The sequence below is a fragment of the Rhinopithecus roxellana genome, chromosome 15 (genome assembly GCF_007565055.1).
Source record: "Rhinopithecus roxellana isolate Shanxi Qingling chromosome 15, ASM756505v1, whole genome shotgun sequence".
Lineage (NCBI taxonomy): Eukaryota > Metazoa > Chordata > Mammalia > Primates > Cercopithecidae > Rhinopithecus > Rhinopithecus roxellana.
This window is the reverse complement of record NC_044563.1, coordinates 111,289,275-111,314,763: the sequence shown is the minus strand read 5'-3', so window position 1 is coordinate 111,314,763 and position 25,489 is coordinate 111,289,275. Positions and strand designations below refer to the sequence as shown.

Below are 25,489 nucleotides of genomic sequence, written 5' to 3'. Positions count from 1 at the left end.
CACTGGAAGAGTTGAGATAATTTTTCTGTCTCAGTTACATTTTATTTCCATAACAATTTCACAAAGGAGAGTTGGGATTTTTTAAAAATAATTGAACATTTTCTTTTTTTTTTTTTTTGAGACGGAGTCTCGCTCTGCCGCCCAGGCTGGAGTGCAGTGGCCGGATCTCAGCTTACTGCAAGCTCTGCCCCCCAGATTTACGCCATTCTCCTGCCTCAGCCTCCCGAGTAGCTGGGACTACAGGCGCCCGCCACATCGCCCGGCTAGTTTTTTGTATTTTTTAGTAGAGACGGGGTTTCACCGTGTTAGCCAGGATGGACTCGATCTCCTGACCTCGTGATCCGCCCGTCTCGGCCTCCCAAAGTGCTGGGATTACAGGCTTGAGCCGCCGCGCCCGGCCTGAACATTTTCTTTTTTAACTCTAATCTCATGACAGATTAGGGATTTTTTTTTTTTTTTTTTTAATAAGAGAAAGAAAATTACAGCTGATTTTGAACAGTAAGTTTCTCTTTGGAGTAATTCATTAGTATTTTTCTCTGAACATAAACATCCCCACACTAAAATCTACTTTTAAATGCTCTCAAATTCTCAGCCAGACCTATGAGGATTTAAAATGTTAAATAAATGCTAGATAAATTATGCAATACTAATTTCAGTCAAGAATCTCAAAGGTAAAACCTTGGCTCAAATTTGATTTTGTCCCAATATATAGAACATCTATCAACAACCACCACTTAACATTTATAGACTCAGCCTATTTTACTTAATAAACATCTAAACTCTGTAAATAACTTCTCAACAGCATGCCAAACATTATCTTTCAAAGAATAATCTGTAATTTTTGAGTAAGAAAAATATAGCAGGGTATTTGCTTTTTGAGAAAAGTGAGTAATTTGGTCAGAAGTATCAAAATCACTAGTTAACATTCATGGCTCAATTGGTTTTGCTACTCTACCTCCCATTAGGTCATCTCCCCTGTCACTCCTCAAAATTGCTGGGTGGCAGAGATCTTCTTTCTAAAGGTTAATTAAAATCGAGATTAAGAAATGTGTACAATCATTTGAGATGCTCCAGCTATCAGGAAAGTCAAGAAATCAAGTTCATAAGCCTCTGATCTAAAAAAACAAAACAAAAAACTACATTAATTCCATACTGCACAGCCAGAATGATAATCAAGTAGATTGCTAATTTGCTTCCTTCAAATGTCTAATATTAGTTTATTGCACATCAACTTATAGTCTTTTCTACCTTAATTTACAGCTTTTATGAACTGTCGTCTTAATAAAAGTCCTTCCAGGCAAACTTAAAATATTAAACAATATAACTTCTCTAATATTATTACAGGAACTTTATATATTGTTTTAGAAAACATTATATCTCACCTCACTTTTGTTTGCTGAGTTAATTTTCCATTAGTCACATAACTATTTCTTAATGTGCAGAGGGGAAATTGTTCAGAAAACCATTTACTTAAAACTCTGTTTATAATTCATTCATCTCTTACTACATACAAATTGAAAACTGCTGTTCAAAAATATTAGCAATTGTATTATCATTGGACAAAAGCCTTTAGTCATTTCCTCTACTTTAGATATTCTAGTTCACTAATCAATACAATCCCATTTTGATACAGATTCCTATCAGAATACCATTTCTCTTACTTAATTTTCAATGGCATCCAATGAGTTCACATATTTTTTCTATGTAACTTTCTTGTTGGCAATTTAATTCTAACTATACTTTTATTTATGCTATGAAATCAAGTATAACATTTATACTAGATATCCAGTGTCATAATGCTTCATTTAACCTTTCTTAAAAATCCCGTTTCAAAAACAGGATTAAGCTTCCACAATGAAGTAGATAGAAATTCAATGGATTGCTTTTCTGTATTTTTTTAAGCAACTTGCCCACTCCTCTAGTTTTTACCTATCAGTAGAGAAGCGTAATTCTAGAAATAGCCCATTTCCTCATTCTATAAAACTCACAGTATATTCCTCAAACTACTTTTGTTTTTATCAATACTGCTACTCTAATACTTTTAACTTTACATCAGAAATTATATTCTAATTATATTCTGCAACTGTTTTTGATACCCTATCACTTTTTCCAAGAACATACAATCAACATTTGTATTATGACCCAATTCTAGACTTCTCAATCCTATATGCATAGTTTATTTCTATTTTGTTATTGAAGTGACCTAATTCCAAGTTCCTCTTTAGAAAATGCTTATCAAATAATCATCTTTTTCACCAAAATTGTATATTTATTCAACACTGTTTCCCTATTCTTGAACAAACTATACATTGGTCATATTTACTTAAATTCTGAAAAGATTAAAAAATCATTACTCAGCTCAATTCAAAAGATGACACCAGCAACAGCAACCTTCAATAGTAAAATATGAATTCTAAAAGGTCTAAAGAAACAATTATGACTGTGTAAAAATATTGAAATAAAATTGTATTCATGCAAGAGATTCTTATAAAACAAAAACTGGAAACACTATAAATGATAATTAGGACTGGTTAAACAGCATATATATAGTATGTACTACGGTGCCACCATTAAAAGCGATTTTATAGACTAAGCAACACAAAAATATGCTACCATGTGGAAAAAACAAGCTACAAAAAGTTAAGGTTTTATAGACAGATCTGGAAAAGTTAACTGTGATTAAGTTATAGTTCAAAAGTAGTGGAAATATGGTTTTTTTCTCCATTCTTAGACTTTTTTTCTTATAAAAAACACATATATTACCCTTTTAAGTAAGAAAAATGTTTTCCTTTTTGTAACAATCTTGACAAACTCCATTTTCCCTCCCATCTCTCAAGCTTCAATCACTTGATATTACTTCATTATGCTTGCCTTTTAAAATTCAACCATTTAAGTCCAAAAATATTATTTGTGCATGTATTTAGGTTCTGTATAAGTGTATTTTCTCAGTAGTCCATCTAGGTATTATTCTGCTTACTCAGAAAACAAGTGAGTCAGCGTAATTTAAAAAATTCCACAAAGGCATAACGTTTTTTATTTCACAGCACCTAGAACAAAGCCTAACAGATAGCACTCAACAATAATTGCTAAATAAATGTGGATAAAAGTCTACCAGTTACTGTTTGCATATTCATTCAAAAACAGATTTTAGATTATACTGTCTTAAATATCAAGGGAAATGAAAAATGTAAATGTATAACTTTTACAGAAAGGTCTTTATGAGTCCTATAATCCTTGTTAAAATATTAACTTAAAACCTCACTTCAATAAAAAGTTTAGAAAGGGTGCTATGTATAATACTATCAGTAAATTCAGATTAAAATGGAGGAATAATTAAAGTTCTAATATGGATTTTGAAAGTTAGATTTTTCACAGGATTTACATCTTTCCATGAGCATACCCAAATCAATTCTATTTTCCATTGCTTTTCTTGAATAAAAACATGATTTCTATTTGAAGCAAAAATGCTGCTTCAAATAGCCATGTAAAAGATGGAAATTAGGAATTTTGGAGGTTTGAAAAACAGACATAGCTAACAAATTAAGAAAAACAAAGAAAAAATTCAGGTAAATAGTAAGTTCCAGGAGAATCAAGATGATTTACAGATGAATTTCTTTTTTCTAATGGGCATGTTTCAAAATTGAAATTTTGGCTCTATTCTAATGGCTTCAAGCTATATACTTATATCCAGAACACTTATAAAATTATTTTATAAAATAACCTATTAGATTTTAAAACTTTTTCCTAACTTTATGAATTGCTGAGTGCACTTCTCCAAACATGGCCACATTTAAAGCCTTAAGGAAAACACACCCTATTTTCTCTGGCATTTTATTTATATAGTTTGAAATGTTTGTATTTCATTTTACTTCCTCTAAATATATTTGTGATATTTTCCAAAGTGATGCCACCAAAGGTAAAGAATTAAGTTCAAATACTATATGGAAAGCTGCCATGAAGGCTTTAGTAGACAAGAATGAAATGAAAATTATATTGATATTCCTGCTGTAAGAACAGGCCCTTATGGTGCTGTCATTAAAATGGAAAGAAAGTTGAAGGGAAAAAAACCTGAACCGCAAGCTGTGGGTTAAGGTGGTGATACTTTCACCAGCAAATGAAGTGTGCAGTGCAAGGCTCCCCAAATCTAATAAACACATATGGCCATTCTTTCTAGTTGATTCTACTATACAGGTCTAATTTTGTCCATGACTACTGTAACAGGTCAGTAGAGATATCAGATTATTGAAAGCTGTGACATGTAAGAAATAAAGAAAATTAAAACAACAACAAAAAAGTATCCTAATGCTGTTTCTCAAAGAAACTGAGCTCCTGGCAGCCCTTTCCCAATCAATACGTAAACCTGAGAAAGGAAAGAACAGGCACAAAAGACTCTCTGTTCTCCCCATATCCCATCATCCTACTGCAAAATGCACAGAAACAAGATATAAAATAATCTATGGGTTAGCTTTCAAATTACAATTGAGATACATTGTTGGATGGCAAAGTGTGCATGTTGAAAACCAAATTCTATAAAGTATTTAATTAGTTCACCAATGGGAAAGAAAACTGGTTTTGAAATATTTACTGTTAATAGAATATAATCCTTATATATAAACTCACTTCAAAAGGATCTCTGATTGTTGAAAGAAGCCTTCATGATTTTGATGTCTCTATATACATGACCTTATTGAATAGCTCAAGAAAATCTGTAATGTGAATCAAGATTTTTCTTCACGGCCGGGCGCGGTGGCTCAAGCCTGTAATCCCAGCACTTTGGGAGGCCGAGACGGGCGGATCACGAGGTCAGGAGATCAAGACCATCCTGGCTAACACGGTGAAACCTAAAAAATACAAAAAACTAGCCGGGCGAGGTGGCGGGCGCCTGTAGTCCCAGCTACTCGGGAGGCTGAGGCAGGAGAATGGCGTAAACCCGGGAGGCGGAGCTTGCAGTGAGCTGAGATCCGGCCACTGCACTCCAGCCCGGGCGACAGAGCGAGACTCCGTCTCAAAAAAAAAAAAAAAAAAAAAAAAAAAAAAAAAAGATTTTTCTTCACAACTATTTCACAGGCAAATCAGTTTCAGGAAAAAAAATATATATATCTATATCTATATATCTATATATCTATACACACAAAACTATTTTCATTATATGAGTATGTGAGTCTCATGTCTAATGTTGAGATGCAATATAAAAAGCTTAAAAAGATGAAAAAATAATTTGCAAACATTAAGACTTAATTTAAATGGGAAATAAGGTTTGGCCAACAAAAGAAATACTTAAGCACAAAACACACATTTGAAAGAAAAATATAGGCCGAGTATGGTGGCTCAAGCCTGTAATCCTAGCACTTTGGGAGGCCAAGGCTGGTGGTTAGATTGAATCCAGGAGATCAAGACTAGCCTAGGCACAAAGCAAGACCCTGTCTCTACAAAAAAACACAAAAATTAGTTGGGCATGGTGGTGTGCACCTGTAGTCCCAGCTACTTGAGGGGCTGAGGTGGGAGGATTGCTGGAGCCTAGGAGGTGGAGGCTGCACTGAGCCGTGATCACACCACTGCACTCCAGCCTGAACAACATAGTGAGATCCTGTCTCAAAAAAAAAAAAAGAAAAGTATGTAAAAACAGGTCAGTAAGAACATCAAAACAACAAAGTATGTTCTTTTATCTCAGAACTTATTTATCATTCCTTCCATTCTGACAATGAGAAAAACAGGTAAAGCAATAAATATAACATTATTTAAATGTTTTATCAAAATTATTTCAACTTCTAAATAGGAAATTGTGCTAACATTAAAAGTTTCCTTAACTTCCCTAATGTGCTCTCATAAAGACAAAAAAAAAAAAAAAAAAAAAAAAAAACAGAAAAAGAGACTAGAGAGATTAGTTCTTAGAAAAAGAAATCCAAAGGGCTCTTAAAAATGAAAATATGCTCAATCTCATTCATAAGGGAAATGCAAATGAAAATCACATCGAGATGACCATTTTTTACCTATAAGTACTGGCAAAAATTAAGAGTATAAAATATTGCATAAAAAGGATTTGGGAAAATGGGCCCTTTACAGGATTATCAATGGGATTTAAAACTATGACAACTTCTGTGGAAGAACATTAGGAAATAGAAAATTTGAATAAACCCCATATACTCTTTGATCCAGCCATTCAATTTCTAGGAATTTAATCTACAATAATATTTACACAAATGGAAATGATATGTATACAATTACTGGAGAACTGTCTGTAATAATATAAGACGAGGAAAAAACTTAAATGTCCTTCAGTAGGGGACAAGTTAAAAGAAATATAGAATATCATGTACTTGTAGAAAAAAAGATTTCCAAAACTTACTTTCTTAAGCAATAAAAAAAGGTGTAAAACAAAATGCAATATATATTTATTAATGTAAAAGGACAGAACACATGAATGTATGTGCATTAAACATCTCTAGATTATGAACATTGTCTCTGCGGGGAACTGGTGCCTCAAGAACAGGGGTAGGTGACTTTTCACTGTAGGTTCCTTTTGTTATCTTCTCATATTTGAACCTTATTTTTATATATACACACACACATGTGTATACATATATGAACACACATATATATGGAATGTCTAGGTGACATGTAACTTTTGAGTTTTTACACTTAAACATATATCTGTATTTTTATCAATTCTCAAAACATTCCAAAAACCCCCAAAATGTTAAAATTTGCAAAAAATGTACAAATAAAACATAAAATGCATTATGCATACAGAAATTAGATGTATAATATTGTTTAAACTATTTAACATTTTCTAAGGTAAAGGATTACCTTTGCAGTCTCTAAACACATAGTATAATTTAAGCATTAAAAAAAAGGAACTATCAACCTTAACACAAACTGATAAAGTCCAGAGGCACTACCATAAAAATTTAGTATATTTAGTTAATTTTCAAACCTAAAAAATGAATACTAATTAATGGAATCTGACACTGGCATAACTCAAGATTATTAAAAATACTCATTTCCAACCAAGTCAAGGGTTTTATAAACATGTAACAATAAAATTGAAATTGAAGTGATATATTTGGATAAAAATTTAACTGAAATTCAGCATTCAAGAAACTACTTGTTTAATGCCCGAACTACAAACTTGTGGCACTAAACCAATCAAGTGAGATTTATAGTTCTGCTTATAATAAACATAAAAATAAAACTCATATAATCATTTTTGACCTGAAAAAAGTGAAGCTAAAAACATACCAATTCCAATTCCAATGAGTCCTTTCACTTAAGGAAAACTTGCATTGGAACAGAGTGACTTTAGGCTAGGAAGCAAATATGAAGAGAAACCTGGATACTTAATAAATGAGCTTTGAATTTAATATATATATTTAAGTTATACCTACAATTGGACATGTTCAAAAATGCATGTGTAACTTTCACAATGTTCTTTTATTAACATGACCCTGGGTACAGAACTTTCAAGTTGACAGCTATTTTCTTTCAGCAACCCGAAGAGTCAATTCCAGTCTTCTGGTTTCCCTTGTTGCTGTGAAGTTACCAACCTTACTGCCATTCTTTGAAGGTCATTTATCTTTTTATTTCCAACCATTTATGTGATTTAAGAAAAAAATCTTTAGTTTTCTGTAGTTTCATCCTCATGTGTCTAGTTGTGGATTTTTAAAATTACTGCTTGGGATTCAATGAGCATCTTGAATCTGTTGAAGCCTTCAATCAGTCTGGAAAATTCTCAGTATTTCTCTCTTTAAATCGTGCTTCTGCCCCATGTCCTTCCTCTACTTCTAGAACTTCAAGCAGACACATTTTCACGCTATCCTTTGTGTCTCAGACATCTTTCATATTTTCCATCTAATTGGCTCTTTAAGCTCCATTATGGATTCCTTCAGTTCTCCAATTCTCTTCACCTATTATTAAACTAATCTTATCTAAATTCTAGTTTCTAAAGCCTTTGCAGGTCTGTTTCTGATATATGTGGTTTCCTTATATGCTTATTTTTAACAACTGATCTGCTCCTTTCCCTTCAAAGATTATTTGTGGAAACTCTTTGAGGCCTAGGAAGAAGGTGCATTCCTCCAGAAAGGGTATGAATAAACTATTACCACCTATTAGGGACATTAATTCAGGCTGAGTCTACTTTACATACATGGCTTCAGTTTTTCTGAATCATTCTCAGGTGATGTTTATTTACACAAATCCACATACGGAACATCTCAGGATCCCCCCATTCTGCTCTACTCAGACGGAAGCAACTTTTCTCAGTCCCTTACAGGTAGGAAGGTGGCATGGATTTACTTCTAGATCACTGTCATCCTGAGCGTAGCTTTTGGAGCACACAGTTAAAGGGGAAAGTATATCCCATTGGACACTGTACCCTGGGCAGGCCTTGGTTTTGACTTTTGCTGCCTGAGGTCCTGGAAGTGTTCAAAACTGAAGCTCAAGTCTTCCCAGTTTGGCAGTTGCTTTCAGGACCAAAACAGTTTAGGCATTCTGCTTATCTCCTCATGTTCCTTTTTTCTCCCTCCCCACTCCATTAGGCTTTCACCTGGTAATTCCTTACAGGGCTGTAAGTCCAATGTTAGTTAAGATGTTCTTAAAATTCCATCTAGCAGCCTTAGCTGTTTTCAGTGAGAGAGCTAATCTGAGTAACCTAACTCACCATATTACTGGCTAGTCTCCTTCATAAAATTTTATTAATATCAAGCTTTCAAAAAGATTAGAAAAAAATTGTGTGCAAACTACCTTGAAAGGTAACTATAAACTCTAAAATCCAATGTTCACTGAAGCACTAAATTCCAAAAGTAGTCTATTAAAGAAGCCAGATCTGGTAAAAATCTGGTCAGGCACAGTGGCTCATGCCTGTAATCCCAACACTTTGGGAGGCTGAGGTGAGAGGATTGCTTGAGCCCAAGAGTTCAATACTAGGCTGGGCAACATGAGACTTTGTCTCTACAATTAATCAGGCGTGGTGGCCTGCAATTGTGGTCTCGGCTACTTGGGAGGCTGAAGTGGGAGGAACACTTGAGCCCAGGCAGTGGAGGTTACAAGTTACAGTGAGCTGACTTCAAGCCACCGCACTCCAGCCTGGGTGACAGAGTAAGACCCTGACTCTTAAAAAAAAAAAAAAAGTATAAATCTTTCTTATGTTATACATCAACATAATTCTAAATAATGTGAAAGCAGTTTACTCTGAAATACTTAAATATTTAGGGGTATTAGACAATTCAAAAGGATAGTTTCTTTTTAGTGTTCTAAAAATAAAGTCATTTTTCTAACCTGTCACGGTAAAGGTATCAGCCGATCACAATTTTATACTCATGAAACTACATCGTTATAAACTGAAATCATAACTCTAATTTTTAGAAATTCAACTTGTAAAATACAATTATTTCCCACTGTGGATTTTTAATTCAACAAGTATTCATAGTGCCACTGTATGCCAAGCATTATTGTAGCTTCCTGGAATATAGCAACATACAAAAGAGATGAACTATAAGTAAATTATTCAGTACCTTAGGTGATGAGTGTTATAGGGGAAAAGGAGAACTCGGTAAAGGATAAGGAATTCTGTAGAGGGTAGGAGTGGCAATTTTAAACAGAGTGGTCACAGGAGAAAACATTTTTGTAGATTTGAAGAAAGCAAAGCAGCTAGCAAAGCAGCCATCTGGAAAAATATCTTTAGAACAGATAAAAGAGCTAATATAGACAAAACCCCTAAGGGAGGAATATGTCTGAAATAAATTTAAGGAACATCAAGGAGGCCAGTGTGACTAGAGACTTTACTATTAATATGTGGATTATCTATCATGCAGATATTATGCACAAAATTTTACACTTGTGGGTATCCTAGCATTCAATAATTTTCTACTAATTATTAAATCAGCCTACCTGAAGGTACTAAAATAAAAAACAGATTCTTAAACATACAAATGTTAGGCTTTTCGCATAATTACTAAGAATACAGATATAAATTCATTTAAAATTCATCAATTGAAAAAAATTCTATCAGAACTCTAATTCAGTTGATCAAAGTTCCATTATAATCCTCATTTACTCTTAACAGCTATAAAAACATTTTATTTCATGTAATACCACTGTCTTTTAAAAAATGTTACTACTATTACATAAACACATTCTTATTACGTATCACCTAGGTATGCAATTCTCCCTAATTCTTGGATTTTACAAATCAATAAAATTAAGAAAGAAAATTTAGAAACTGACATGATCTGCCAACGTTGTTGAGTTTTGTTTTCTTTTTCTGAGACAGAGTCTTGCTCTGTCGCCCAGGTTGGAGTGCAATGGCACGATGTTTTTGGGTTTTGAGAGATGTTTGGAAACTACTGTTCTTGTGCTTTTGCTTTTCTCAATTTTAACCAGTCTTTAGGTATTCCAAAAGTATCCAGAAGACATCAAAACATTTTACAGGATTCTGTTTAAAACTAAGTTTCAAACCTTGATACTAGAATCAGTAAAATAAGTAGTATCTCTTAATCTTGATTATTAAATATTTGTCTCTTTGGTAAAATTATCCCTTTTAGTAAACACATGCAAATTAACTTAAATATTTATCCAAAAGGGGGGGAACTTTCCTACGTTTTTTCATTTTAAAAATTCATATAAAATAAGCAATCTTTTTTCTGTACAAAATAAGTCAATTTAGAAACTGTGTGTCATTGGATAAGCTAGACGCTGACAATGTGGATTCCCATTTAGTAAAAACAAATTTTACTCATGGTAAAAACATTTCTAGGAATCAAACTCATGCAACTTCTCAGGTTTTACCTAGTATAGAAAATAACCAATTTTTTATCTTAGGAAATGTTTTTCCCCCTCTCAAAAAGTGAAAACTCTGGCCAATTACTGTCATATTTTCCTCAATCGCTATGAAGACTATTAAAGGGAAAATGTTATGGCTTAATTGTATTAGTTTCTCAATACTCAATTAGAAACTAAAAATAAAGAAAAAGAAACCAAAAGAGAATTTATAAATCAACATGTAATTTTTTTTTTTTTGAGAACTGAACAGGAAGTTTCCAGTCATTTAACTTACAAATTTGTGTAGGCATTTGAGTAAAATAAGGGCCCAGAATTACAAATATCTCAACTTAAGTTCTTCCTAGAGCAAAATTACAGCCAACTTATTAATCTAGCAATTGTTTCAGATGTTCATGCTTATTCTCCAATTATTCTCCCTTATTGCTTAGCTGCAATTCTAGATGAGCTAATGACCATTAAGCTCATATATAACAACGAAAACATGCATGTAAGCCACAAGTCATCTGCTTTAATATACTGGGAATGACTAGAAGCAAAATTCAGCTTAAAAATTAAAAAAAAATGAGCATTCATCTATTTCTAAAATGTAAAAAATTAAAAATCATCAAGCTAAAATTGTTTCAACTCGTCAAATAAAGCATGTTTTCTCTTTCCTTTGTTAAGGCCTCTGCACTGGCAGTTCTCTTTGCCAGGTATTCCCTGCTTAACTCATACACATACTTCAGGCTTCAGTTCACAAGCCCTGTTCTTCCAGGTTTCCTTGACTCACCATCCCCCACCTTCCCATGCAGCATCTGGCATGCATTTACTCAACAGATACTGGAAAAGTTAATAAATTTTAGAAGCAATTTAGGAAGATAATGTCCCCATCTTCCCTGAAAAATAACGTGGATGGAAGAACCTGAAAAAAGACATTTTCATTACTTCTTTTTTTTTTTTTTGAGACAGAGTCTAACTCTGTTGCCCAGGCTAGAGTGTAGTGGCATGATATTGGCTCACTGAACCTCCGCCTCCAGGGCTCAAGTGATTCTCCTGCCTCAGCCTCCCAAGTAGCTGGGATTACAGGTGCATGCCACCACACCTGGCTAATTTTTGTATTTTCAGTAGAGACGGGGTGTCACCAGGATGGGCAGGCTGCTCTTGAACTCCTGACCTTGAGTGATCCACCCGCCTCAGCCTCCCAAAGTGCTGGGATTACAGGCATGAGCCACCAAGCCCGGCCTACTTTTTTTACCTATATCCATATAAAAACTTATAAATAATATACAGATGGTGGGGGGTCAGCAAAATTACTACCAGATTACTTTTTTTGAGAATCTCTAAATTCAACAGCCAACTGTACTACTGAAAAAAAGGTGTTAATACTTTGGACAATTTTACGTGACTATGACCCAGGCAAATACGTCAGTAGGCATCAGTCAATTTCATTCTACTAAAAGGCCACAATTTTAGGGAACTTTTAAGGACTAGTCCTCCACATACAAAATTACTTTCCAAGAAGGTTTGCTAACAACGCAATTCTGCATTTTTAGTTTGCAGTCTCCTAAAAATGTCAAACTGCAGCCTGTAAACTTTTCATTTTACACATAAAAGTATAAGTATAATTGAATACACTAAAGTTAAATTCCAAAACACTTCAATTGTGGGATGCTTAGAATTGCAAACTGTTTTATTTATAGGTAAATAATACAAATTCTGATGCAACATCATAGTGGTTTACTTACAATCAACTGAGAAGTATCAGGTAGCTACATGAGGATACTTGAGTTTTCAAAGACATAGCCTGGAGATGTGCTCAAAAAGTTTATCTTGAATCCCTAAGCCTGATGCACCACAAATTACAAATCACTGGAAATAAAGATTTAGTTTCAATAAATCAGATTTTTCCCATTAACTAGAAAAGTCAAGTTCCTTTTAGTATTTTTAAATAGAGAGCTAGATATGCCCCTCTTTCATTTTTCATTTTTTTCATAAAATTTCAGTAATCTCAATTAGTAAAAATCTCCTTTCAGATCAGGCTGGGCATGGTGGCTCATGCTTGTAATCCCAGCATTTTGGGAGGCCTAGGCGGGTGGATCATCTGAGGTCAAGAGTTCGAGACCAGCCTGTCCAACATGGTTAAAGCCTGTCTCTACTAAAGATACAAAAATCAGCCAGGTGTGGTGATGGGTGCCTGTAATACCAGCTACTCGGGAGGCTGAGCCAGGAGAATCACTTGAACACAGGCGGCAGAGGTTGTGGTGAGCCAAGATTGCGCCACTGCACTCCAGCCTGGGCAAGAGTGAGACTTTGTCTCAAAAAATAGATAAACAACAGATCATAGGGAATATAGTTTATCCTATCAGAAAACTTAATTTACAAAACTTCTACACATCTTTGAAAAGTATGAAAACAATTGTTCAATAAGCAATATACTCTACCTAAATCCTTAGTTTTGGCCTTGATTTAAGTAAATGCCATTTTAATAACACTCCTAATTGCTAACACAGAAACAGATGCAAAAGTTACTGCTCTCTCTATAATGTGCAATGTAAAAATAATATTCAAAGTGGTAAAGAATATATGTTCTTTGTTTGAGTCCAGGAGTTCAAGACCAGCCTGGGCAACATGGCAAAACAAAAAAATACAAAATTTTGTATTTTTGTCTCTACCCAAAACAACAACAACAACAACAACAAAACAGCCACAAAACACCATGCAAATTAGCCACGTGTGGTGGTGTGCACCTGTATTCCCAGCTACTCTGGAGGCTGAGGTGGGAGGATCATCTGAGCCTGTGCAGGTCAAGGCTGCAGTATGCCATGATTACATTACTGCACTCCAGCCTGGGCAACACAGTGAGACCCTGTCTCAAAGAGGAAAGAAAATACTTGCTCTTATAAATTTCTTAAAAGTCCAAAATTACAGATTTGCCCCTTTTGTGTACAGGATTCCTTTGTACTCTCTGAAATTAAACCCAAGTATCTACAGCTAAAAATTAAAAAACTATGGAAGTATGGAGAACAATAGCAACTAGAATTTTAGAGACAAGATTTTATACAAAGGATAACCTGGCTACACAGAAGTTATTGTACCATAAAATCTTCTAAAAGGTTTGTTGAAATTCTACTAAAGCAATTATATGTGGTTGTGAGTAGCTACACATGATCCATTTTTTCAAATACCCACCAAAATACTGTTAGACCTAATTCTGAGACAAATAATGAAGAATGCAAAAAACTCCTGAGCAAAGAAAAACAAAAGTCAGTTATAAACCTACTATGTATTAATAGCTATTTCCACAACTATACTGTATTTTAGATTTCTTAGGTCAGTTAGTATAATGACTAGAAGCCCATATGGAGGAAAAATCTAAGCATGAACTGAGTATCAAAATAGATTTGAACATTATTGTTCCTTTTAAGTGTGATAATGATATTGTGGTTTTATACGGTACTATTCTCTTTATATAAGCAGAGAAATATAAAGCATTCATTAAGCCTATGCAGAGGTATACAGGTATTGACTATATATTATTCTTTCAAATTTGTTTGAAAATTTTTATAATAAAAAGTTGGAAAGAAAAAAGATTAAATTGCTTGGCTAAGGTCCTAGTAATAAGGAAGCCGCAAGCAGAATATCCTAGGGTCCCCAGATTTCAAGTTCTTTCATTCCTATTCCTACATATATCCCTTAATAGTTACCTGCAAATTCCTTGCACTGCATTGCGTTTCTTTAAATAAAGACATTTTTAAACATACCTTTCCCATACTACTAAATATGATCAGACCACTGTTACAGTAACACAGAAAAATTCTGACCCTGCAGTTGAGGCACAGGGCAGAGTAGTTCCCTACCCCCATAATAAAAAACTGAACTTAAATAATAATTTTTTGTTTTTGAAGAAAAAAAAAAAGTATTTTAGAGACAGGGTGTTACTATGTTGCCCAGGCTGGTCTCAAACTCCTGGGGCTCAAGCAATCCATGCCCACCTTGGCCTCCCAAATGCTAGGATTACAGGCATGAACAACTGCGCCCAAACAGATTAAACTTCTTTTTTTCAAAGTTATTTTGACTTGGAATGCCTGTTATTTAAATGCTAATCTCCTAACTATTCTGTGAACTCAGGAAATTCAAATTTACAAAGGAACAAGTTACCTTTTTAGCAAATATTCCCACGGATAAGCAATCTGACATTTTTAATTGCTAATAGAAACTATTTCCTTTAAAGTGCTGAGAATTTCATCATTTGTGTTGCTCACAACTGAAAACTTTTAACAAGTTAAATAATGTAGCATTTGCAAACATAATCAAGTAGTTGTCTAGATGATCTTTTTGACTCACTAATTTGTTTACAAAGTGAAAGATGGCATTATTTTTAAAATATCTAAATTCTTATTTGAAATAATTTGCCATTTGGTCAAGTAAATCAATATAGATATCAATTTCCTATATCATACAGTTTATAGATAATAGATATATAATATATATAACCTAATGCTTTAAGTAGCAATTTTTAAGTTTTCTTCCCCATATGATTTATGACAGAATTGACAGGCATCATTTACAGTAAATGATTTATATTTGACAAAATCCTAAACATTATCTTTACTAACTATACTCACTAGTAAGCTTCTTAAATGAAAAAAATCATGGTGGGGAGGGGAAAGCTAGGACTTTCCAATAGTTTTCAAACACAATATAGAATATCTGTTTCCACTCAATAAACATATTGAAAAACACCAGATAATTCCATGGAAAAATATCACTGATTCAACCAAGAATCAATCGAGTTTAAATGGAGTGGACAGTTGTTAGATGGGAATACAATATTTAGTCTCAAATTATCTCCCCATTATTTTTTCTATTAATTATCAAAGGAATAATATTAACTACATAGTGGACAAGCTGGTCAACACCTGAGCCACATCATGAAAACTGACATCACCAATATGGGACAAATGAACATTACTACGCCTCTGGATGAGATACACTAAAGACACGTGGCCATTTTGGTGGCTTTTCGGCTAAAACCTATAACCTAAATCTAATGATGAAGCATCAAACAAATTCAAATTAAGGCCGAGGGCTGGGTGCAGTGGCTTACGCCTGTAATCCAGCACTTCGGAAGGCCTGAGGTCAGGAATGAGACCAGCCTGGCCAAAGTGGTGAAACCCCATTAGTTGGGTAGGGAGCACACTTGTCCCAGCTACTTGGGAGGCTGAGGTTGTAGTGAGCTGAGATCACGCCACTGCACTCAAGCCTGGGTGACAGAGCAAGACTCCATCTCAAAAACAAAACCAAAAAACTAACTAAGGCTGAGAGGCTGTTCCACACTGAAGGAGACTAAGAGGAAAGACAATTACATAATGGCCTTGGATTAGATAATGAATCAGAAGAAATTTAAGAGTATTACCATAACAAAAGTAGAACAGACTGCAGATTATTCTACTAATGTTAAATTTCCTGAATTTCATCACTCAACTGTGTGTATGTATAAGAATCTTTGTTATTAGGAAATACATCAAAGTATTAAAGTTCATAATATATGCAATGCAATCTTCTATAGTTCGGAAAAAAATAAAGATTCAGTAAAGCACTTATGTCAAGATGTTAAAAAGCAGTGTAAAATATATATGGGAGTTCTCTGCATTGTTCTTGCAACTTTTTTGTAAGTTCAAAGTAGTTTCAAAATAAAGTTACAAATGGATCACAAAAATTGCTTAAATGACTGTCAGTTTGTAACCACTAAAAGCAATGCTCTTGTTATTCAACCAATACAAAGCAGATTAAACCATGTGATCTCTCCTGATTGGATTTTCAACTCTGATAACCTAAATAATGTTTTAAGCATTTTTTCACCTAATACCCAATACCATACCCCGAATACAGGAAGCACAAAAATTCAAACATTATCTTCATACACGATAGCCAAAACCAAAGGAAATGGTGGATGAGGGAACTAAAAGAAATGTACAAACACAGGAATCAAAGTTATTTTGCTGACAATCTTCCCTCCAATGACACTGCACTTCCATAATACTGAGTAGTGTTGCCATTTTGGACATTTAAGTTTTATAAAATTTAGTCTAATGTAATTCCAAATTTCATTAGTACTTAAATTCTTAATTACAGCTGAAAAGACCATTCTAAAATTACCACTGGTGTACTTTTTAGTCATCAAATTTGATTTTAAAACTGTCAAAAGCCATTAAGGAAGCATTTGAGTTTTCATTTTTTATAAGGATATGAGTTTAAAATGGTTGAGAAACACTACAGATCTTTCTAGTGAAAAACTCAGAAATGGACTGAACCTGACTATAGTAAGTTAGGAATAACTGGTTATTTGTGAGATAACATCCCATTCCCCACCACCTAGAAGAATGAGAAGTACCAGTACAACACTCAAGTTGCACTGAAAGAAAATGATGTTAGCTAAACAAACCAAAAATAAATACCAATATGTGGCATTCTTGTTCAAACTCTACAGAGGGTACAAGTTAGCTGCAGTTAATTCTTTTAAGCCACATTCTTCAGCTCAGATGTGTCCTTAAAGGTTATGATTCTTAGTTTGACACTCATGTGACTGTCTTTTTAAAAAAAGTTTATGCAACCAGAAAATCGGTTTTCAAACCCAGGAATAAATTCAGTTAGTAAAAAAAACGGTTACAGTTAAAACGGCATAACCCTAACCCTGACTGTGAATCTAACAGTCACAGTATACTAAGCACACAGTAGATGCTTCAAAGATCACTTGATTGATAATATACAAAAAGCAAGCCAGGAGACTAATCATTTTATTGTCCAGGCAAGTATAGGGAATATTCTGCAAACTACAAAATTTACTAACAGCAATAAGATTCAATTACTGCCCTGCAAAGCCTCAATTCCCAAAACCAGCTGCCAGAAACACAGATACTGTATGTCCATCCTCTAGAGATTGAGTCAGCAGTGCTGGTATACTAACTGGGAAGCTTGTATGCTTTAAAAGCTTTCCAAGTGATTCTAAAGCAGTGAAGTTTGTAAACTTTGGCTCCAGGGATAACAATGTCTTATTTTACTCACATATAAAATGAGGGAGCTAAACTAATTCATGTTCCAGCTTTAAAAATTTATGACTTAAAACATTATGCCCACTTCAAGTATATAATATATGCAGTAGTCATAGTCTGGTGAATGAAAAAATTTCCAAGAAAACCATCATAACAAAATGGCCAACCTTCTTTTTTCTTCAAATCCAGTATGAAAAGTTGCAGAATATGAATCTTGGGACAAAGGAAGACTTAAAATGTCAACAGTACATGCTAGAGCTGAAGTGCTGTATTTAAAAAGGCTGTAATTGAACATGTTCTGTTACATGAATAGAAGTATTTAGATTTAGTTTTAGAAAGATTAAAAACAGCTTTGGGATCTTGTTATCTTTGACCCTTACTACAGTTCAATGTACTATTTCAAAACTACATTTGAATCTTATCACTGATGTCAACTTGTCTTTAGAACTATTGCTTAATTAACACTTGCAAATAGAAAATTTTTCTTTGGAGGTCTAGCATACAAAATGGTAAAACTTACCCACATTATGCTTTCCTGAGTCTTAGAAAAGCAGCTGAGTTTCTCAAGAAGTTGTATTCAAAGCAAATATTCACAATTTTTGTTCAAACTGCTGTGGATTCTGATATGTGAGGGAAAAAATCTAGATACAGATTTCAACCTATTATGCCATTATACAAACCAACTACTTGTTTTCTGCTACCAAGTTGCTAGGAGCAAACCAGTTTAATAATAAAATTAAAAGTTTAAACATTCAGTAAAATTAAAGTAATAAAATTGAAAGTTTAATAAATTAGTTACAACTAATAAATGCATTGTCCACATTTATTTAGAGGTGCAGCTTTCTACAGATGTCACTGGTAATATTTTAGACATCTTCATTTCCTGGAACTGCCTTGAACCAGACTCATTTCAAAGGAATAGCTGTTTCAAAGCTGATGCATTAAAGAAAATACAAACAATCCATTAGAAAATATTTGAGCTTTTGACTTAAACTGGTCCTTTTGTTTTATAAAGGAAAGTCGGCTGCCACCTGATTCCTCTGAGCTCAAGTTATAACCAAAACTGCTCAACACTGTAAAAAGTCTCATGTGTTAGAATTAGTTTATTTCCAAATATGGAGGTTTCTAGCTCTGTGATATTATGAAGGGCTTACACGTTTGTGTTGATTCATGGATGCTATGTTGCAGTGTATCTTTAATACCTTTTGGGATAGGGATAGTTTTGATCCAAAATTATCCCCTATGATCCTAACGACTATAATACCCAATAATTTTAACAACTAAGTATTAGGTATTATATGTTATTATGTTATTCCACGAATGTCCAGGAAATTTAGGTAAAACATTACTACCTCCCCCAAAAACTTCAAATTGTATGATCCAATAGTCCTTTTTGTTTCATCACTAATTTTAGAATGTATATGCACTTTTTATCATAAATCTTTTTCCACAATTTCTGAATATATCATGACTCATTACACCAAAGAATAGAATATAAAAAAGCTGGGTTTAAAACGTAAGAGTCTTTGCAGGGTGAAGAAGATGACCATATATTTTCAATATGTTTACTAATGACTGTAGAGATTAGTTTTGCTTTATAAAGCTGAGAAATATATAGACAATCAGGTTGATTACAACAAGATTTTGCTTGAAAATAAACGGCTACATTTCACATAAAAGAATAAATTATCTAGAAATTATAAAGATTAGAAAATATAAGGTTTCATTTAAAGAAATGTCGTTATCTAAGTGACTACATCCTTTTGCAAATAGTTGCTTTGGCTGAGAAAAAAGTCCCAAGGGAAAATGTATAGACCATGTTAGTAGAAGTGACAGCACCTAAACGCTCTGTTATAATAATGTATAGGGATAAGAGATAGAATCAGATAATCCAATAAAACCTAAAATAGTTTACTACTTATTATAGTCAACATGCAAATATTTCCTTTGCTTATCAAACAGTACTTTATTCAAAGCACTTTCAGATTATTATCACTCAGTTCTGGGTTTACAAGTACTTTTTTCTTTTACATCTCTATTCTACATTTATATATGCATCTAAGAAACTAGATAAAAAAGCATATGGAGTTTTTAAAGTAAAAATCTGAATAATCACACAGACATGGACCAACATTTATTACAAACAGGAAAAGTGTAGATCTATAAGAAAAGAGTACAGATTTTTTTTTTTTGTAAAAAGGCTGCAAGCTGAAGAATAGAAATCACCATAATCTACATAATGCAGTAACTTATCTGCATTTTAAAATCACATTGCTCAACAGAAAGAAAACATTATAATACAGTAATTTGAACTGCTATGTAAAGGTATTAAAACAGTATCAACAATGGAAAAGTTTATTTCAATTTAGGTCACTCATGTTGCATCCTGAGTTCACTTCCATTTTCCAAGAAGAAAGGTCATTTTGAAAAATTGAAATGTATGCTACACAACCCATTATTTATAAGGAAGGAAAAACCAAGTATAGAGAAAAGAATTCATCTTTTGTAAAAATTTTAAATAAAAAAACAATCAATTCTCTATATGCTTTTATTAAAGAAATACAGCTTTCACAGACAGCAAGATACATTGTTGCTATTACCAGCAGCATTACCTTCTTCATTTCTCCTTCAGCCACCAATAAAAAACATCCTTCAGTAAAAAAATTCCTTATGAATGTGGCCCGATTCAAAACAAATTACTTCTCTAACAATAAGATATTGTAGCTTACATGTTGTCACTCATCACCTAATTACATGAAAAGCTACAGAAACCACAGGCTGGGTAGGGGAGAACAATTTAAAAGAGTATGTCAAAATTCTGTAGATTTTCTCAATTTTGTGATTATTTAGTGATCTTTTTGATCATTGTAAAAAGTAGTTCTTTAAAGAGCACTGAGGCTCTGACTGGGGCATTCCACTTGAGTGTTTAAAACCTCTCATTTATTAAATCCAAAAATATATTAAACTGCATTTAAGATATCCTTATCCAATCAAATAGCTGGAGACATATTTAAATGTTTCCTTTATTTAAAACTAAGAAGTCACAAAAGTAGTTTCATATCATACTGATATTTAAACTTTATACTTGATAACTATCATTTTAAGAACAGTCATACAATTAATGACTTGCTCATCTTATAATAAATAATATTGTAAAATCATGTGACGTAACAGTTTTGGAGTAAAGAGTAGAACAATACATTTCAGGGAGTGGAGGCAAAATGTTATCTCCTATGTATTATATATAACACCAAAGTAATTTGGCCTAGTTTTTGAAATTATATATTAAGAATACACAGAAGTTTGTCCTAAATGCCGTTCACTAGAGCAAGAGAATTTTACCTGCAACAATTTCCATGTTACAGCAAAAAAAAATGAAAGCATGTGACAAATTAAGGATAACATTTTAAATCCAAATTTTACATAGCTAAATAGATACTGCTCAACTCTCAGTTATGAGCAAATCTGATACACTGGCTCATATAGTAGCATCATCAAATTTTTTTCTAAGTAATTAATATGCTCTCATTTCCAACTGATGTTTCAAATTTTTAAAAAAAGTTTAATACTTTTTTCCTTTGACATTTTGTACTTTAATAGGATTTGCAAGGAGTTTCTCTGGGGAAGCAAATCATCTTCTGTTACTAAAGATGTATGCATTTTCTATTAAAAAAATGTATTTGGAGTCACACAAGTTGGTTTAGCTGAATATAAAGAAATGAACATTACAATTTTCCCACCATGAAGTACTGAGTTACAACAAATGTATTAACAAAACTTTATTTTCTTGAGTGCATACAGAATGTTATGTAAACACTTAAGTATTACTTTCAACGTAAAAACATTCTTATTATCACTTTGGATTTTTAAAAAGTATTATAAATAAGTTATGTATCTTCTCCAGAAATATTAATGGCCACATTGAGTGATATGATCAAAAGAAAACTTTAGCCTCTCATAGGCTAAACAAAAATATAAAATGTGAATATAAAAAATAAAGAGCAAACCAGGAAAGAGAAAAACACAGCTCAGAATATGCATTTCTAAAACCAGTATTCAATTTAAAACCTTAATTTCTAAACCAAAAATATAAATTTTTAAAAATATACATAAATATTATTTACCATTTGTTTTTAATACATTATATACACCTATTTGTGCGTGTGTGTATGTTTGTGCGTGTGTGAAGTAACTGCAAATAGTACCAACTACATAAATCAGGCAACTGCTAGCAGCTCTTCATTTCATTGTATGAATTGAGCCTGTTACGTAGACAACTTTCAGCCCCTTGGAATAACATCTGGTCTTCCTGAAACTTTTTTAAGGATGCAGTTTGTAACTTACAGCTAGGAAATTGCAGAAACAAACCCATTGTGTTCAGAGTTACAGAATGGAGTATCTAACTGCCTATTTCAGTTTAACTTATGCTATAATAAAACGCATGAATAATGCCTGAATAATTGAGAAACAAGGAAATTTCAAAAACTCAAAGTTCTACTTCATTATACAAAAACAATTATATATCAATTATGTTCATTTCTGGTGTGTTTGAATTTAAGTCTAATGTGTTTGTAAAGCCAGACTAGAATGCAGACCAGGTGCAGGTGTTCCAGGTTCCTTGTTTTAATGAGTTAATACAAAGCAGCACAGGCTTCAGCATATTTCAGACAGGCCTCACCTGTTTTGTGCCAACCTACTTTGGTGATTTAAATATATTAAGGAAAGAAATGGTCCCAGAGGATAGGTGAGGAAACTTTAAGGATATGGTCATGGGCCAAAACTACCAGACTCCACATAAGGCACAATCTCTCTCATACATACAAACACACAAACACACAAACCACATACACAACCACACACACAAAAATAAAACACACACAATGTTCCTGCTATTACCCAGTAATTTCCCTCCCAACCAAGTAATGCAATCTAAACTATAGCACAAATACAATGAGTACACTGTAGCCTCTATTTAAACCTGCTATTGGTTGGGTCCATTCTGAGGACACATCACAGATGACACTGTGTTGTGCTGAAGTATATTCAGTACTGCTGATGACCAAAGCCCTTTGAATAGGTCCAAAACAGACCTAAATATTATCAAATTTCAGGTACAGCAGAAAATGTTATGTTGAGGCTGCAGTGTACTTGATTATGCTGAGAATCTGTATCACAAAATTAATATTAAGAGTACTGCGTATTATAAGTTACAAAAAGAAATGCATATAATTTTCAGCTTAATGTGAATATCAGTTATTTACATCTTACCCCTTCCATCCCATTAATTTATATTAACAACCTGAAAATGATTACTTGGTGCCAACTGTTATTGACACATTAAAACTTTTATTATCATTTTTACTACTAATTCCAGTCTTCAAAAGTTAACATTTTCCTCCTAACCATAATCATGAATGGGATCCTGACTCTTTAAAATATACATGCCTGGGTTCAAATTTCAAGATATAAAAAGCAAGAAAAAAAAGCAAAGCATCATTGGGTAAAATTAAGATTAAATAGGATTATTAAATAGGTTTGAATCACATTAGCTTATTCTTGCATAATATAAACTATCTTACAGAAAAATCGTTAAATTATTGAAGTGCTTACATTGATAAACCATGCATTTTCACAAAATTAAAATGTGAAGTAATTATTCTCTTAAAATGTTTCATTTCACCAGACACTCAAAATACTCTATGAAAAACTAAGTTAACATTTCTGTATTTTCATATACTCTCATCCATTAGTTTGTAAGTAGGAATAAAAAGAAAAATGAGTTCTAAATAAATGACACAGGAGGCAATAAATTGACACATGACAAGTAAATAAAAGGCTAAAGCACTCCAATACCATTGAAACTGTTTTAATGTTGTTGCAACTCCAAAATGCAACAATCATCAGCTTGTAAAAGACCCAAATTTCAAAAATTCATTTTAATTACTCCTTTATACCTATTTTACAAAATAAAAGTAAGACACATTTAAATCCTCCTTGTCCTAATTAGCTATGTTCCTAATTTGTTTTCTATCACTACAGTGTATGCTGCAATTCCCATCAGATGCTGATATTAAGAAAAAATAAAATAAAATAGTAACCTCTGCTTCAATGTACAGTTTCCAGAATCTGCCAGAACTGGGGAACTGGGCAACAAGGCGTTCATAAGTCTTCCGTGCTTTGTCTATAGGTTGATTCTAAAATTGAAAACCAATAAACAGCATTTACAATGTTAGGATTATGAAAATATTATTCACTGCAGAACCAAGTAGTGTGATTGGACCCATAGAGAAGGAAATGTAATCCTATATCACTAAACCTGTGCCTCTCGAATGAGAATGCTCCAAGCATCAAGGTCATATGGATTCTCTTCTAATTTCTTTTCCGCTTTCTTCACCTTCTCTGGGACATACTCAGCTGCCTGGGGAAAAAAAACAACAGTGAACTAAAGTTACTGTTTCAAAAATCTCATGCCTAACTTAATTCATGAACAATATAGTCCTCAGATGCAATGTCACATTACAAAGCATAAAAAATCCTCTTATAAAAGAACAGTGTGTTTTCTAGAACCTCTGTGTACAATCGTCCTTCCTTATCTGTGGGTTCCGCATCCTTAGATTCAACCAAGGGTGGACTGAAAATACTCAGGGGGGGGGGAAAAAAAAAGACAGCAGTGTCTATACTAAACATGTACAGCCTTTTTATTTATCATTATTTCCTAAACAACACAGTATAACAACTATTTAAATGGTATTTGTATTATATGACGTTATTATAAATAATCTAGAGATGATTTAAGTATTTGGGAGGACATATGTAAGCTATATGAAAATACATTATTTTATATAAGAGACACGAGCATACACGGACTCTGGTATCTAAGTGGTTGTCCTGGCAACAATCCCCTACAGATACTGAGGGACGATTGTATTTGTAATCAGAAGTAACTTGCATGAAGATAATAAAACCTAGTGATCAAATTTTTTTATTCAAATAAACTTATTTTTGTATTAAATACTATGAAACAGCAGTTCTCAAACTTTATGGTCTCAGGACCCCTCTACACTCTTAAAAATTAAGAACCACAAAGAGCTTTTTATGTGGGTTTTATCAATATTTACTATATTAGAAATTAAAACAAATTTAAATATCGATTGATTTACAAAGAAAACTTGTTATTTTTTCTTTATAAAAATTAACTTAAAATTCAGTAATAAGAATGTCACTTTTTACATATTTATAAATCCATTCAATGTTCAACTTTTTAAAAGGCAGCTGGATTTTCACATCTGCTTCTGCATTCAATCTGCTGCCCTGTCAGATCATAAAGATACTGAAAAATTCCACTGTATCCCCGTGAGAGATTAGGAATGAAAAAGGGCAAATAATGTCTTAGACTTATTATGAGACAGGTTGAACTCACAGATCCTCTGAGAGTCCTTAGGAACCCTTGGGGTTCCTGGACCAACTTTGAGAAACACTGTTGTCAAAGCATTCATCCTGCACCACAAAGAAAACGCGTGAAATGACATGGAAATCTTATTTTGATGTAAAGAAATTTTAAAAACACAATTCACAACTGTATATACAACACAATGAAAACTATAAAAGAAATCTGCAATTAAAGAGATTTTTTAAATATATTCAAATGCTTAGACTGGTCATCCTTGGAAGATTTTAGTAGA

The 25,489-nt window shown here is 33.2% G+C and overlaps 1 protein-coding gene across 1 annotated transcript in view; it reads right to left on the bottom strand.

The window, feature by feature from the left end:
• CSTF3 (cleavage stimulation factor subunit 3) overlaps positions 1–25,489 on the bottom strand; it is a 78,974-nt gene that overhangs the window by 33,889 nt on the left and 19,596 nt on the right. The window contains exons 2-3 of the mRNA XM_010358347.1: positions 24,124–24,225; positions 23,906–24,001 (exon numbers count right to left, since the gene is read on the bottom strand). Coding sequence (XP_010356649.1) covers positions 23,906–24,001; positions 24,124–24,225 — 198 coding nt within the window. The remainder of the gene's footprint in view (positions 1–23,905; positions 24,002–24,123; positions 24,226–25,489) is intronic.